The 16,689-nt window shown below is 48.0% G+C and overlaps 1 protein-coding gene across 1 annotated transcript; it reads right to left on the bottom strand.

Moving 5' to 3' along the window:
* Positions 1-92: 92 nt before the first annotated feature.
* On the bottom strand, positions 93-8,883 carry ddx51 (DEAD (Asp-Glu-Ala-Asp) box polypeptide 51). Its single transcript, XM_079527006.1, has 16 exons — positions 8,641-8,883; positions 7,470-7,867; positions 7,117-7,337; positions 6,325-6,475; positions 5,989-6,134; positions 5,629-5,700; positions 5,086-5,192; positions 4,737-4,845; positions 3,887-4,032; positions 3,402-3,600; positions 1,664-1,779; positions 1,436-1,552; positions 972-1,073; positions 615-678; positions 333-467; positions 93-209 (listed from the first exon to the last, which is right to left on the bottom strand). Exons 1-16 carry the CDS (start codon positions 8,661-8,663, stop codon positions 192-194), a joined length of 2,124 nt encoding a protein of 707 aa, XP_079383132.1. The 5' UTR covers positions 8,664-8,883; the 3' UTR covers positions 93-191.
* Between the last annotated feature and the right edge of the window lie 7,806 nt (positions 8,884-16,689).

The raw sequence follows: 16,689 nt of genomic DNA, 5'->3' as shown, positions 1-16,689 counted from the left end.
GGGCAGTTATTCTTATATTGTGCATGAGGTGCATAATGTTGGTTCAACTGATGGGTGGGGAAGACAAAGAAGCTGAAATCAGTAATCACCAGTACAGATTCAGGATGTTTATTAGACAAAAATAAAGGACTTGAAATACAACTCATGATGAAATCTCAATACTGTATGAACTCCATAAGGCACAACTTTCATTATGAGGATTTTTCTTCCTGTGGAAAAAAACAAGTGAGTGGAATCAACATTTACTGGGCAATATGTAATCCACACTAAAATTAGAGCAAATCTGTCCATTTCTAAACATTATGCAGGCAATTGTAGTGCTGCCAAAATACCTTTATAGCTCTGGCCAACTCCTGCAAAGTTTGCTCATAGTGAGCTTCCATACTCGTCAGACTCTCAGCTTTGACCGTCTGCCTCTCGATTCCGGGGCTGCCGGCATCCCTCACCATCCGAAGAAACTTCTTCTCCTGTGGAAATGGCAGCAAAGGGTTTGTTTTAATATCTGCACATGCACGCACACGCACGCACACACATGCACACACACCCCCTACCGGTGAAACGATACACACAAAATGGCTTTCAAATACATCAATTTCAATGTGGGAATATCTCACTTGTGGTTTTAGCAGAAAGGTCATGGCCAGGCCTGCTTTTCCTGCCCTTGCAGTTCTTCCAACTCTGTACCAAAACAAAGCAGGACATTATATTAAGAGCTCAGTAGGACATAGCATCATTGATGTGCAGTAATTCACTGATTTTGCAACGGATTTAAATCATGCAGTATTGCTCAAAGTACTGATCTATGCTCCTGGAATATTTAATAGCCTACTTGTTTGGTCCTATAGAAAAATACTGCATTACGCAATACGAATAGTTATAAACAGTAGACACTGAATAATATGTAACTACATTTGATTTAATTTCCCACCATACATAATGTAAATCATCTAACATGGGAGAAATTAACTCACCTGTGAACATACGTCCTAATGTATTGTGGTGCATCGTAATTCACAACATATTTCACCCCCTTGATGTCGATGCCCCTGGCGGCAGCGTCTGTGCTGATCAACCTTTAAAAAAGCATTGCATATCAGTACAAGTTCCATTTTAGAGTGGATAAGAGTTCATGAGTGGTTAAGCACTACTCTCGTCTACTCTGGGGTATTGCAGTCACCAAACATCATCCGCTTCTATTTTTAAAACGGTAGCCTAGAAATCAATTACCATGAGAAAAGAAAACAAAACGAAAAATGAAATATAAATTATAAAATGTGCTAGTAATATTATTCAAGACATTTTGATGTTTGCAATTACTGGGTACTGTACATCTAAAAAGGAATGGAGTGTCTGAATATCCTCAAGGCAGTTAGCACACCCCCACAAAAAGTAATGCGCATGAGCATGCACACACACACACACACGCAGTACGCACATCTGGATTTTTCCCTGTTCCAAATCCTTCAGTGTCTTCTTCCTCTCTCCTGTAGACAGTCGTGAGGAAAATTCTGCAACCTGCACTCCACCAAACAGGTGCACCAGCAGGTACAATCTACAATAAACAACAGAGAGAGCTAATGAGTGGAACAAGAGCTTGTACTGGTATGTAACATGTAAAACAAAAACTGATGGATCTGATTCAAGAACTGCTTTAAAAGCCAACCTGTGTGCAGCCTCTCTAGAGTTGGTGAAACACAGAATGGGGCTGAACTTCATGTGCAAGACGAAGTGAAGGATGAGTAGGGGTTTCTTACTCAGTGTGCAAGACACATACAACTCCTAAAGGGAAAAAAAGGGGAAAAAAGGACAACAAATAATTTAAAACAATTCTAAAGTTTTGGTCATTTTTGGGAGGTTAATTTGATATTTTTGTGTGCCCATTGACCATATTCACATGGTGGTGTCCATTTTGCTCTTACTTCATACATATCCTAATATAACAGGGTAGACTGGTAGTTTCCCCACAACCCAAGTTAAGAGGAAAATGGCAAGTCACCAACCACATTTATGGCACTCAGGCCCTCATTTATCAATTGAGTGTAAATTCTGCCCCAAATTCGAGTGTAGGTTTCGTAGTACACCCACGTCGGGTCGGCATTTATGAAGTGATCGCAGACAGCTGATCCTTCCTAATTTCATTCCTAGCAGTAATAAATGTGACGGCTGAAATCAATCTGGCACGCCCTATGAAATCAAGCCTCGCCCTCGTTTTTGCGACATGAAGAACTGCAATACGACCTGGAAACCATGGTTACAGGAAAAATAAAGTTCCCCTTGCTTGCATAAGTTGCCTTGCTGCACACACACACACACACACACACACACACACACACACACACACACACACACACACACACACACACACACACACACACACACACACACACACACACACACACACACACACACACACACACACACACACACACACACACACACACACACACACACACACACACACACACACACACACGCACACACGCACACACACACGCACACACACACGCAACTTGCAAGCCCAACTAACTGGTGTGTTGTATCTTAAATAAATAAAGAACGAACACCTGCATGAATTAAATAAAGCTGTAGGCCTCCTACCCTGTCTGTTTCCCTCTCACCTCGCTTGCCTTTCTGTCATGTCCACGCACGCACGCACGCACCTCAAGGCTACATGACACATGGCATCGCCATGAATGGAATACGTTTGTAGGCCTATAATAATTTTACCCATTCGTGCGCAGTGCACGGCGAAGGGCGAAGGCGATCAGTGAGACTGCGCACTGCTGTGATAAGTCCTGTGGGTGAGTGATGCCTGCATGAGAGATAGGCTACCATGTCGTCAAGGCAGTCATAATCAAATAAATCAATGTTTATGGAGTGATTTGATCATTGATGAACGAATCATAAACATATGGATGAAGGTTTGCATGTGTGCTGGTATGTGCTGGGCTGGCGACGCACGCCGCGGCCCCGTCCTCCCGACCCCCGAAAATGATCTCGCTTTTATCTGAACTGTCAAAGCGCTTATTTAAATGGTGAATGATTAAGCCCCTTACGCCTATAGCCTGCTACAATTGCAAATAGGCAAGCTGTATGATTGTCATTGTCACTTAGAAAGAAAGGCGTGCAGTCCATGTGCCTTTTTTTGTATTTATAATATCAGTGATTCTATAGGCATCTGATGATCTCACAAGTGCGCTCGCATAACAAGGCCAGTAAAGCACTGTTTGATTAAGCACAAACTAATACATTGTAAACATGTTATATTGTTTTTAATTGCGCGATTTTAATTACTTGTAAGTTGGAAATCTCTCTTTTTCACCTTTCATTTAGGATCCACTAACAATCAAACATCCTTCAATCTGATGTGCCTTTGCGTTTGGCTGACGACAAAACCTTACCGTGAGACCTTGGGGAAAGTTGAATGACATGGTTTCTGCTGTGCTGGCTTGACTGTCGGTGGTGTTGGCAGGTTGACCGTGGTGGACCGAGCTGAAGAGTCGGGGCTGGTGAAGGCCCAGCTGCTGCAACTTCTCAGGGTCATGGGTCAGCGTGGCTGAGAACAGCAGCTTCTGCAGAGGCATCTGAGGTGGAGACAAGCTATCATACAAGGTCACTGTTAATTTTCAATTAGGTGAACTTTTTGAGTGGTGCAACCATAGGGTGCAGCCACTCCAATGCCCAGCTATGTCTGTCCCTAACTATGTCCCCATTGTCTGTCTGTCTGTCTGTCTGTATGTATGTTTAGGGTACCAGGTGACAAAGTAGCACTGTTGAGCTTCACAATGTGCACACATTCTTTTGTTTTTTTTGCACCACTCACTTCAGACTGGTATGATTTTTTTATTTGAGCGTAAATGCTCCAATTATTCCATTTTAGGGTTACCTGGCTGCTGTGATGTGTGTGAGCTCTGTCCTCGTGAAGATGGATGTGGCTTTGTTGCCACTTACAGACCGGTACACAGCCTTGGTTACCTGAGAAAGCCAGGACTGATGCATGCTATCAATCATGCGGTCAGCCTCATCAATGATCTGCAACACACAATCAGACAAAATCTATCTTCCGCACAATTGACATGGTCACTTTGTTTTGCATTGTGGCCAAAGGCCAAGCCATCTAATGCAGGCTTTAATATATCTCTGTGTCCGTCTGTGTGTGTGTGTGTGTGTGTGTGTGTGTGTGTGTGTTAGAATCTGTCTTCTTTATCAAACAGTTTATGGCCTATCCAACAAGCGTGTGTATTGAGCTATAGTATTGTAATATGTACATCATATTACTGAGTAAATTAGCATACATTTTCCTGGTACATAATAACAGGGGTATAATATACCCCATAACCTCGGCTACATTGAAAATGAGGGCTTGCCCTCAATTGTACTTCAGAGTATAAACAAAGGGGATAACATGAAACAACATACCTGTAGTATTATAAACTATACTAGTGTATTGTTGCAGTTAAGATTTCCATTCTGTAATCAACCTTTTCAGGCTGCGAGCCCCCCAAAATAAGCATATTTTATTTTGAACAAGGGACCCCCCTCCAAAAAACATCATATTTGAACTGGGGACCCCCCAAAAATAACCATAATTGAAAGGGGGACCCCGTACTCTGACAAGCACTTGGAATTGTAGGAATTGAGGCATTATATTTAGTTTGACTTGATTCCACAGATAAATATAGTGAAAATAGACGATCTACAAGCTCACAATGCCCCCAATGGCTTTAACCACTCACAAGGAATCGGAGGTGTTCCAGGCAGAAGTCAGAATTCTCGTTGAGGTGATCAACCAGTCGACCAGGTGTGGCAACAACAATATCTGCCAAACTGCATCGCCTCCCCCCTCTAGAAAACAGTGTGTTGTGAATATAGGTCATGGTAAATAATAATAATAATAGTAATAATAATTAAATAAAAATTGTTGAATACATTTTACAGCAATTTTAGGGCATTTCAGTGATCTTCTAACACTTCAATTGATATTTGTGACCTTTAAAGCATTCCATCTTGTGAAAACAGTTATGATTCACTAATCAAGATCATCCAAGGCCTCGATTGCACGATGCAAACCCACTGCATGTTCACCTATATTCTGTGAGTGAAGACTTCTCTGCAGCGAAGCTCTTCTGTCCGGCCAGCGTCACCACTTTTAGACCGGTGCCTTCAGCATATGAGTTGAATACTTTGCATACCTGTGATGTAGTAAAACATTTCAACCAAGCTGTTAATTAGGACACTGGAGAACTGCAAAACAGATCCAGCCACTGCCAGTGCCAATTCCGTTGACTAAAACTATGACGAAAAATGTTGACAATGTTCATCAACAAATAAAAACTACACTAAAATGATATGAAGGGAAGAAGAGATCCAGTAGAACAAACAAACAGTCATTTTATGTTTGGTTGCACTCTGAAAATAGATCTACAAGCTGCGAGCTTGTAGATCAAGTGCAACAAGTGCAAAATCAGGCATACTAATAACAAACATTTCAGATAACTAAAATATGACTAAAACTAAATTACATTTTATTCAAAATACTATGACTGAAACTAAATCCAAATTTGCTGTCAAAATTAACACCGGATCCAGCAGAGTGGGTATAAAACCGGTGTTGTACAAGTGGGTTACCTGCTGGGCAAGTTCTTTGGTTGGCAACACAGCCAGAACCCGGACTTCACACACTACTCGTTGCATCAGTGCCTACGGTGATACACAAAGGGCATGTTATTTTTATCAACACCAACTGAGCAGAAATAGGATAGTTGTATCTCCACTTAATTATACATTATATCAGACAAAAAAGTAGGGCTTTAACCCCAGCATGCCTATTCTAGGGGAAACATTTACCAAAAATGGCAGAGATCTACAAGCTCAAAATGCATCGCGACACATTTTGAACATGTATTGTAGAATGTAGATTAACCTCTTTTTTTCCCCTTTTTTTCCCCCGTCTACAACAAATCTCTTCACCAAAATAGCAACTCTGACCTGTATCACAGGTATGACGAATGCGAGAGTCTTGCCACTTCCAGTCGGTGCGGATACACAAATATCTCGGGGCTTGTAGCCCCCTCGTCCAACCAGAAGACCTTGGTGCACACTTTCCAAAATGGCAGGGATGACCTCCACTTGCACTGCACAAGAAAACAAAAATTCTTACAGCATTTTCAACAACTGGAAGTCACAACCTTAATTAATAACGGATTGTTTCCTGAAGGATATACAGTTTAGACTGGTTGCATTGCATGCTTTCTGTTGCTCCGTTTTACCTTTTTATCGTCGTGTTCTTTATCCAAGCACTGTTCTGATAAAAACTGTTATTACCTGGGAAAAAATGTTTGATTCCATTGCTTTCCAGATTCTTTGTGAGACGATCACAAATGCCTTGGACCTCAGAGATGGGAACCAGGTTGCTTGTAATGTCTCTCTGAATCCTATCAGGCTGAGCGAGCCACTGGGGCAGGACTCTATGCACCTACCGTCAGAAAGATGCACAAACAGAGTATACAAACAAGTATAGCCATTATATGATTATATAACGTCCCTATTCTGGGAATTATGTGAAATAATCTGTCAGAAATAGGTGAACATTCGGCCAAAAGAGCGGATTTAAAAGCTCACAATGCTTTTGTGAGCTTATAAATTGGCTGTAGTTTTAATATACAGGTTAGAAGGAGACAGTGGCCTATCTCAGGGCATGAGGTCAGCACATGAACTGACAAAGATGTACATCTTGTCTGAATCTGTTTTTTTTGTAGGAAATAGGCAGCAGGCAATAAACCCCATATTGGAATAGCATGTTCAGGGTCCTCTATGGATAGAGCACACATCCAAAGGCACACCTACAGGTATCACTTCTGCCCATAGGAGGTGTCACAAATGTGAAACGTTGCTCCATATCATTTACAAATGCAATTTTCCCCCACAGCTTCCTTGGCTGCATGCAAACTATGGCTTCCATAGCCCTGGCCCGGCATTGAAGGCAGCCTAGCGGGCATATGCGCTCAAGTGAGGAGTGCCCCTATCTTTTCCTTTAGAAGGCTTACGATTTAATTCTATGCCAAGTTGTTCAGTATAGGAAGGGATTCTAATTGGTGTGTAAATTTGTCACTCTACCTTTTGGACAGGTTTTTTCTTGAAACCTCCAAGTATGGTGAAAGCGGTCTGGGCGGGGGCCTTCTCTGTGCCTTGCTCTGATTGGTCACACTGCATTTCCTTCTTCTGCTCTTCTTTTTCTTCTTCTTCACCCTCTTTTTCATCCTCCTCCTCTTCTTCTTTTGCGACTTCCACCTGTTCATCTTGTCCAGTTACAGGAATATGTGTTTTTTCTAAAACAGCTATGATCACAAGAACAAGCACAGAATCAAAGTCAATTTATATATATATAATATATATATATATATATATATATATAATATAATAATTGCAGTGTAACTTTGTATATGTAAATATGCGTTTGTTTTTTGTACCTTTCTCCTTCTCCTTGACTGTCTCTTCGTGGTCAGAAGCGTGCAAAGGCTCTGATACGATTTCTTCTCCCTTTGATCTCTTTGATCGCTTGGACTCTTGCTTATTGTCCTTTTCAACTTTTCTTTTCTTTTTGACATCCTGGGCATGTGTCTGAGCTTTAGACTTACGTTCTTTGTGATCTGTGAGGATTTCAACGTGATGTTTTTTGTTATCTGTCTGGAATTTAGGCTGCCGTTGTTTCTCTTTGTGATCCGTCTGGACTTCAGGCCGTTGTTCTTTGTGTTTTGTCAACATCCGTTTCTCCTTCTCTTCTGCCTTCTGTTGTAGCTTTGCCAACAAAGCCTTGGAGCGAGACTCTTTATTTGAACCGCCCCCATCACCTTCATCCCCAAGGTATCTATAAATGACATGACAGCCATTACATACATGCAACAAGAGATCTACAGGCTTCGGTAATAAACACGATAATACTGTTGATATTTATTAGAGTAGTGGTTCTCAACCTGTGGGTTGAGACCACCAGGGGGAACAACACACACACACACACACACACACACACACACACACACACACACACACACACACACACACACACACACACACACACACACACACACACACACACAGCCCTAATGCTTAATTCTAACTATAGTATAAACTATACTATAAAAATTAGTCAAACATTGGCCAAACTGTCAAATATAATAAAGAGGCTTTTATAACTCAAACAAGTCAAGTTGAAATATGATTATTTTGGGAGGGCTCCCCAGTTTTAATGATTATTTTGGGGGGGTCGCAGCAGGCTGAAAAGGTTGAGAACCACTTAGCCTACCCAATATGTTCTGTAGCTCCGAGATGAGGGAACATATTGGGGCTAAAAAAAACACTTAGCTCTGGTCCATAGCTCAGCACCGGCATTGGGGCTATGGACCAGAGCTAAGAACCACTTAGCTCTGGTCCATAATGCAACGGCAGCAAGACAGTAAGGCTATAGACCAGAGCTAAGAACCACTGTACTAGACGTTTATCATCCAAATAAGGCAGCCTTTGATCGTTTTACAAAGATCCCAGTAATCTGCCAGGCATGATGCGATGTGATATTGTGCATTAGCAAAAGTCATGGAGTTTGCGTCATGGTTTGTACGAAACGAAAGAGCAAAACAAACCTACCTGTTTATAACAAACAGAGACATTTCCGTAAATAATCCCAGATTAATTGTATCCTGTTCAAGTATGTTGCATGAAGAAACAAATAATTCGGGTGTGTGGGGTATGTAGGGCACAAATTCGGGGGGGGAAAAACTTAAATGGCAATAGAAAAACAGTAACACCACTTTCTCATGTGGACAAATAAAATCTCACGTGGAGCGCGTACATATGACGTCACGTCAGGGAGTCGCAGTTTTCTGATGCATTCCGATTTAGCCTCGGTCCCAGGCTCACTTAACATAGAGTATATATATAATAGAGACTGAACTAGCGCGAAGCTCCGCCCCCCCAGCTATTCATGTCAGTGGAAGTTGCTCAGTGGCGTTTTGAAGCACCCGGAAGACTGCCGGAAGTCCCTCCCAGGACCTCAACTTTGAGGTCCTGAGTGACGTAGGGCAACCGAGCGCTCAACGTTAAAGCCCAGCTGCACGGGGTTTCCCGGTCATGAATCCACGGGTCCGCCTGTAGTCCCTCCTCCTACCACTAGGACCCAGAGCTTCAACGTTGGAAAGTCTGCCTGCCCCCTTGTCACTTAACCATAGATATATATAAACTCTAGATAGCTCACCCGCGCTGTTGGCCAATGGAGAGCGACGTCGTTACGTGGCGGCCATCTTACCTCGGGACACATAACATTGTGTCTAGGGGGCATGTACTCTTAAATGACCATAACTTGCTCAATTTTCAACCGATTCTCAAACGGTTTGGTTTGTTATAAACGTCAGAGACGTCCGCATACGTATATGTTCTAATAATCAGCTTAGCAAGGCTGCTCACTATGGGAGTTTGCGCCTCCTGGCGTGAACACAGAAGCATTTATTTATAAGCTCACAGACAATATATGGGCTGGGACTTTAAGACGCAAAGGACGTTGACCCCGCCCGCCGGTGCGCTGGTATAACAGTCAGTCAACGCCCTGCGGCCTCATTCGTTTTGTTCTTCTCATGTGTGACACACAACGCAGCGAAGTCTCCCGATTGGTATCTGATTTTTTCCATAAGGACGAGAAGGTTTCTCGGTACCGCGGAAACTACCTTTCCCCGAGGCTTCAAGTCGAAGAAAGACGGTAAGTCCGCTTTCTTTTACCGGGTTAATACTAACTTGGTGGGTAATTTAGCTTTGCATAGTGGCCCGGCGTGGCCCTAGCTAGCGTTGTAGTTAGTTCTACTATAAATTACCTGTGTGACGGTCTGTAGCGCGGCTAGCAACAGCCAGTTTTTGCTTCCACACGAACTTTCGTTGGCCTCAGGGTCTCGAACGTGTGACGGACTTGAACGGTGTTACAACCCGTTTAGCTTCCACACGTGTGGCGGCGTTTAGCGGTGGCTAGTAATAGCCCGCTCTAGCCAACACACACACGTCCTGTGGTTTAGCCCTCGACGGAGTGGTGATCTGAGCAGTAATTAGTAATAATACTGTTTAGCTTCCACGTTTGTGACGGTCTTTAATAGCGGCTAGCGATAGCCCTATTTTAGCTTCCACACGCACGTGACGTCTTTTACAGTGACTAGTGATAGCCCTGTTTTAGTTTCCACAAAGTGACGGTCTGTTACAGCAGCTAGCGATAGCTCTGTTTTAGCTTCCACACGCACGTGACGTCTTTTACAGTGACTAGTAATAGCCCTGTTTTAGTTTCCACATAAAGTGAAGGTCTTTCACAGCAGCTAGCAATAGCTCTGTTTTAGCTTCCACTTTGAACGTGACTGCCTACTAACTCGGCCCCATTTGCCTTGTTTGTAGCTTCCACGTGCTTCTTAGCATTGTAAGATGTCTGAGTCCCCGACCAAGGCTCGTCGTCGACGCCGTCGCGCCCTAGTGGACGCTGATAGCCAGTGCATGCAGAGGGCCTGCAAGTCATGCAGGGGCCTGCTCTCCCATGACGACATGCACGACGAATGTCTTTACTGTCTGGGCTATGGCCATGCTGTGGAGGCGGTGGAGAACCCAGAGCGATGCCCACATTGCTCTGCATTCTCCGACATCCTTAAGCGTAGCAGACGAAAGCGCTCCCACAGGGCGTATCGGACACAGCGGGTCGCCCACGCACGGGGGAGAGAGGACGAAGCCCAGCGTCAGGAAGCCTCCAGGGAGGCAGCTGACCCTAACCGCTACTCTCCAAGCCTCTTCATCGGAGCCCCGACCCCCGGAGAGGCAGCCCGGTCCCTCACGTCTGCTGCAGCACAGGACGCCTACGATGCAGCGAGGAAGCAGGGAGCCACTCCTGAGGAGGCGGCACACGCCGTCGCAGCGACTGTGGCAAAGAGGGCCTACGCCGCCGCTGTGAAGCGGGGAGTAAAGCAGTGGTCCGCTGACATGGACGCTCCACTCCCCGACGCTCCTGACGTTGTCGTTCTTGCGGACGACGACGCAAGCGTGGAGCAGGCTCCTGGAAGGGACAACGCTGAGATGAGCTCCGGGGAGTCCTCATCTCAGGAGTCAGCATCCTCCTACACCTCTGACGAGGAGGATGATGGAGAGAGCCGCGGCAGCAGCGAGAGCGACGCTGAGGAGGCAGCCCTGCCTCCAGTCGTCGAGACCGCTCAGGCGGCCGACGTCGCCGCTCCAGCACCACCAGCTACTGCAGAAGTTGCACCGGCTACTGCTGCTGCAGCCCCAGCCGGCCCCGCTGCAGCTCCGACGGATCCAGCAACGGCGGCCCCAGCTGAACCACAGCTCCACTATGACAACACTGACATCGTCGAGTTGTTCAAGAAGGCTACAGCTCGCTGTGATCTGGTCTGGCCAGCCAGTCTTGAGCCTCCAGTGGCTAAATACACCCTGTGTGAACAGTTTCGCAGGAGGATTCAGGGCGACCTAGCGAAGCCCCAGACCAAGGCTGAGATCCCCCTCGATGGCGGGTTCCTGAACTCCCTCATGGTGTCTTGGGCTCAGCCCTACGCAGCCTCCACCTCCCTGAGCGGAGGCTTTAAACTGCTTGATTGCGCAGGACAACGGGAGGCGGGCCTCGAGGCCATGCCTCCGATGGACAAGTCCTTCGCCGGCTGGCTCATGGGTATTAACCCCAATGTCTTCAATAAGGACCCGGACTTCTCCTTGCCTACGGACAAGGACGACTCCAAAGTCAACAAGGCTGCCTACAAGTGCGCCTCGACCGCGGCCAGAGCGTTGAACGCCACGACCCTTCTGCAAGGGTCAGTGTCTCACGTCCTGCTGGAGGTGGGTGACAAGCCTACCCCCGAACGCATGGCTGAGTTGAGGCGCCTGCACCTTGAGCTCCTCCGTCTCACTCAGGCCCAGACGGAGATGGTGGGCAGAACCATGGCGAAACTACTGGTCCTTGAGAGGGCCAGGTGGTTGGAGTTGTCCCCTAAGGTGGGACGCACTCCACTGGAACAGAAGGTCTCCACTTCGACACTCTTCGCGTCCATGCTGGAGGAGATGCGCTCCCGCGACGGACAGACGAAGACTGACACGGAGGTCATCGGCGCTTGTCTCCCGGCGACGGGAGCACGGCCCAAACAGGCTCAACCCTACAGGCCGACCTACGAGCGCACCAAGGACAGGGTCGATCGTTCCAGGTCCAGGAGGGACACCTTCAAAGTCCCCGACGCCCAGAGGGCTCCGTCGGCGTCTGCCTCATCTTCCCGCCCACCTCGCAACCGCAAGAAGGTCGATAGGAGGCGCCCCTCTGCCTCTCCGGCCGGCGGCCCCCGCAATGGGGCTAAGAAAGGAGGGCCACCCGGCGGGAAGGCGAAATAACCAGACCCGCCCCACGGGGAGACGTCGGACACAGTCTCCCCCACCCTTCCCCGAGTTTCTTTGAAGCGCGGCATAGTGGCCACGGGCCTCATGCCGGACGCTCTCAGTGTGGACAGAAAGAGGACTTGTTTTTCGAAAATAAATGTTTCTCCTGTATTTTCTGTGCCACCACGATTTCCAATAAAGCAGTGTTCTCTACTGAAAACCGGTCTCATGGATCGTCATTTGAAACTGAGGGGGATGGGCCCACAGCCCGGGCCTTCAAGGAGGCCCGTGGCAGTCGGCCGAGTTGCAAGCGTAGCTGCCGTGGACACAGCGCCAGGGCCCCAGGTCCATATTGCAGGACAGAGGCCCCAGGCCCAGGTTCTGACCGTAAGGGGCGCCGCTCTGCCACAAAAGGGTTCAGAGCTGGCTTCAACTCCTCTGGCGCTGTGTCTGCAGGAATGGAATCGGTGTGGTGTTCATCCTTGGGTGTTGAACACCATCTCGAAGGGGTACAAACTACAGTTTGCCAGAAGACCTCCCGCTTGTGGGAACGTTCTGTTCTCGCAAGCGAGTGGTCAGGCAGCCGAGGTTCTCCAGGACGAGATAACGTCTCTGTTGGAGAAGAAGGCTATACGTGTGGTGTCCATGGAGCAGAGCAACACAGGGTTTTACTCCCGCTACTTTCTCGTGAAAAAGAAAGGGGGGGGCATGCGGCCCATTCTAGACCTACGTGCTCTGAACGGCTATTTGAAAGTGTTTCACTTCAAAATGCTCACGAGCAAGGCTCTGCTGCGCATGATGCGCCGAGGGGACTGGTATACAACTCTCGATCTAAGAGACGCGTATTTCCACATTCCCATCTACCCACCACACAGGAAATTCCTGCGGTTCGGCTTCAAGGGACAGATATACGAATATCTGGTCCTTCCGTTCGGGCTGTCACTAAGTCCAAGGACTTTCGTGAAATGTACACAGGCAGCCGTCGCCCCGCTGCGCCAGCGGGGCGTTCGGGTAGCAATGTATGTAGACGACTGGATAATTTATGCGGACTCAGCGTCAACACTGCGACTACACACAGGCTGGGTGGTAGATCACTTGACGTCTCTGGGTTTCAGCATAAATTACGCCAAGAGCGTGTTGGTGCCGACACAATCGATAGATTACATAGGCATGACGTTGAACGCTGTGTCTTTCACGGCGCGTCTCTCCGACGAGAGGATCCGCTCGTTTCAGTCATGTCTGGCGTTGTTTCAGACGGGCAACAGGGTCCCGTTCCGGACCTGTCAGAGGTTGGCGGGTCTCATGGCCTCTGCAATATCCGTTATTCGGCTAGGCAGATTGTACATGAGACCATTTCAGAGGTGGATGCAGTCACTGGGTGTAGGACAACATCGTTGTCAGCATCCTGTGACCGTATCGGTGGGATGCTTCGAGGCATTACGTCAGTGGAGAGGCGTTCAATTCCTCTCAGAAGGCGTGATTATGGGGATGGTCGTATCCCGGAAAGTACTCACGACGGATGCCAGCCTGTCGGGGTGGGGTGCCACCCACGAAGGCAGGGCAGCCAGAGGTGTATGGAGTGGCAGCATCAAGTCTGCCCACATAAATTACCTAGAGCTGATGGCGGTAATGTTGGCGTTGCAGCATTTCGAACCGTTCATCAGCGGTTGCCATGTCCTGGTCAGGACGGACAACACGACGACAATGTGCTATGTCAACAAACAGGGGGGCCTACGGTCCACCAAACTGCATGCGCTAGCACACAGACTGACGTTATGGTGCGACGAGCACCTTCTGTCGATCAGAGCCTCCCACGTTCCGGGACTCCTGAACACGGGGGCGGATCTGTTGTCCAGGGGCCGATACCTCTATGCGGCTTGGTCACTGCATCAAACAGTGGCCAGACAGATATGGGAGAGGTTCGGCAGGCCACAAGTGGATCTGTTTGCGTCGGACGAGAACAGCAAGTGTCCGCTGTTCTTCTCCATAGCAGGGACGGCTCCGCTGGGTTTGGATGCCCTGGCGCACCAATGGCCCCAGGGCCTACTTTACGCGTTCCCCCCGTTGTCTCTCATCCTTCCCACGCTGGAGAGAGTGAGAACGCAGCGCCTGTCAGTGATCTTAGTGGCCCCAGGGTGGGGCTCTTGGAGGTCGGACATAGTCCCTCTCCTGTGCGACCGGCCCTGGCAACTTCCGTTGCGCAGGGACCTACTGACCCAGGCGGGAGGCGAGATATTCCACCCACGGCCGGAAGATCTAGACCTCTGGGCCTGGCCCGTGAGAGGTTGAATCTTGGCGCGGAGGGTCTTCCCCAGAGCGTCATCGACACTATTCAGTGTGCGAGGGCGCAGTCGACCAGGGATGCTTATGATATGAGGTGGCGGCTGTTTGAGGACTGGTGTTCACCAGCTCAAGTTGTGCCGTTTCAAGCACCAGTGAGGGTCATACTGTCATTCCTCCAGGACCTCCTGGACAAAGGCAGAGCCTTTAGTACGGTTAAGGTGTATCTGGCTGCTATCTCAGCCTGCCACATCGGGTTTGAGGACAAGACGGTGGGCCAGCTCCCACTGGTGCGCCAGTTCATGAAGGGGGCTAGCCACCTTCATCCGGTAACCAAGTCTCTGGTCCCCTCGTGGGACCTTGCTCTGGTTTTGGACTCTCTGTCCCAGGTGCCATTTGAGCCCTTGGAGGGGTTGAGTATGAAGCTATTATCGCTGAAGACAGCGTTATTGCTAGCTTTGGTGACCGCTAAAAGGGTCAGTGATATCCATGCTTTGTCGACGAGTGCGGAATGCATGAGATTCAATGGAGATGCAAGGGTGGTCATGAAGACCAATCCAGCATTTCTGCCTAAGAACCGCCTAGCTACCCCGGTTCCGATGGACTTGGCGGCGTTCTGTCCGCCTCCCTTTGCCTCTGAGGAGGATAGGAGGAGGCATAACCTCTGTCCGGTGAGGGCGTTGAGGTTGTATTTGGACAGGACTAAGGCGACGAGGAAGACTACACAACTGTTTGTCTCCTGGGATCCCAAGACGGTGGGACTGCCTATCTCAAAGATTAGGCTTTCCCAGTGGATCGTGGAGGCTATAGAGCGGGCCTACTCTGGCAGGAATATGGTGCCTCCCGTAGGGTTGAAGGCACATTCCACGAGGGGAATGGCATCGTCCTGGGCCCTCTGTAGGGGGGTCTCTGTTCAGGATGTTTGTTCCGCTGCAAGTTGGGCATCGTCTTCCACGTTTGCCACCTATTATAGACTGGATGTGACAGCGGCGCCAGTGGCGCATGCAGTCCTGGGCGTAGCCTCCAGGTGAGGGAGAGGCTTAGTTCCCCACGGGGGACGTTGGTTTTCTCCGGGGCGTTACGACAGTTTGTTCTGTCGGCCCCTCTTAGGCACTTTTGGCAGACTTGGTCTGTTGGCCTTCCCAATAAGGTGCAGTGGTCCTGTTGTGGGACGTACTGTGGTCCTTTTCTCACAGATGAGGGTACGGGCCCTAGGGGTCCAGACTTCGCGATGACAATAAGGGAGTTAATGAAGTCTCCCATAGTGAGCAGCCTTGCTAAGCTGATTATTAGAACTGGGGGTTACGAATGTAACCAAAGTTCTATAACAGCGAGCAAGGCTGCTCACCAAGATTCCCTTCTTGTTTGCTTGAGAAGAGAACAATTGTTATCGAATGAGGCCGCAGGGCGTTGACTGACTGTTATACCAGCGCACCGGCGGGCGGGGTCAACGTCCTTTGCGTCTTAAAGTCCCAGCCCATATATTGTCTGTGAGCTTATAAATAAATGCTTCTGTGTTCACGCCAGGAGGCGCAAACTCCCATAGTGAGCAGCCTTGCTCGCTGTTATAGAACTTTGGTTACATTCGTAACCCCCAGATTTTATACGACGTTCATATAAAAAACATAAATTAAACAGATAAGCGTCCTGAATCATAGCCACGTTGACAACGTTTGTAATAAACCAACCCGTTTGTAAATCCGTCAAGATTTGAGCGAGTTATGACTGTTTCTGTTTGAGCTGCCATTGAACATACTGTACTGTAGCCCCGAAGTAAGATGGCTGCCGGGTGAACGACGTCTGAAACTCCGCCTTGAGCCATCTAGTGTTTATGTAAGGGATAATATCTGGCTAGGTGGTCATTGTCGGGAGATAATTCACCGACAGGGAGTTTAACCACCGAGGCGAAGCCGAGGTGGTTACACTCCCTGAAGGTGAATTATATCCCGACAATGACCACCTAGCCAGATATTATCCCGCTTATTACATGGCTAACTAACATAAATTAATCCATTGATCCAAAAC

This window comes from Electrona antarctica, assembly GCF_951216825.1.
Source record: "Electrona antarctica genome assembly, chromosome: 17".
Taxonomy (NCBI): Eukaryota; Metazoa; Chordata; class Actinopteri; order Myctophiformes; family Myctophidae; genus Electrona; species Electrona antarctica.
Note: the sequence above shows the minus strand (reverse complement) of the source record. Positions and strands in the feature narration are given on the sequence as shown.

Bases quoted from the DNA above. Each gene is read 5' to 3' on its own strand.
- ddx51 (XM_079527006.1), bottom strand. From the start codon at position 8,663: ATGTCTCTGTTTGTTATAAACAG. The intron at 6,135-6,324 runs GTAATAACAGTT...TTTCTTGTGCAG, and splicing joins AATCAAACATTTTTTCCCAG to TGCAAGTGGAGGTCATCCCT. The intron at 468-614 runs GTGAGATATTCC...CCATTTCCACAG, and splicing joins CCTTTCTGCTAAAACCACAA to GAGAAGAAGTTTCTTCGGAT.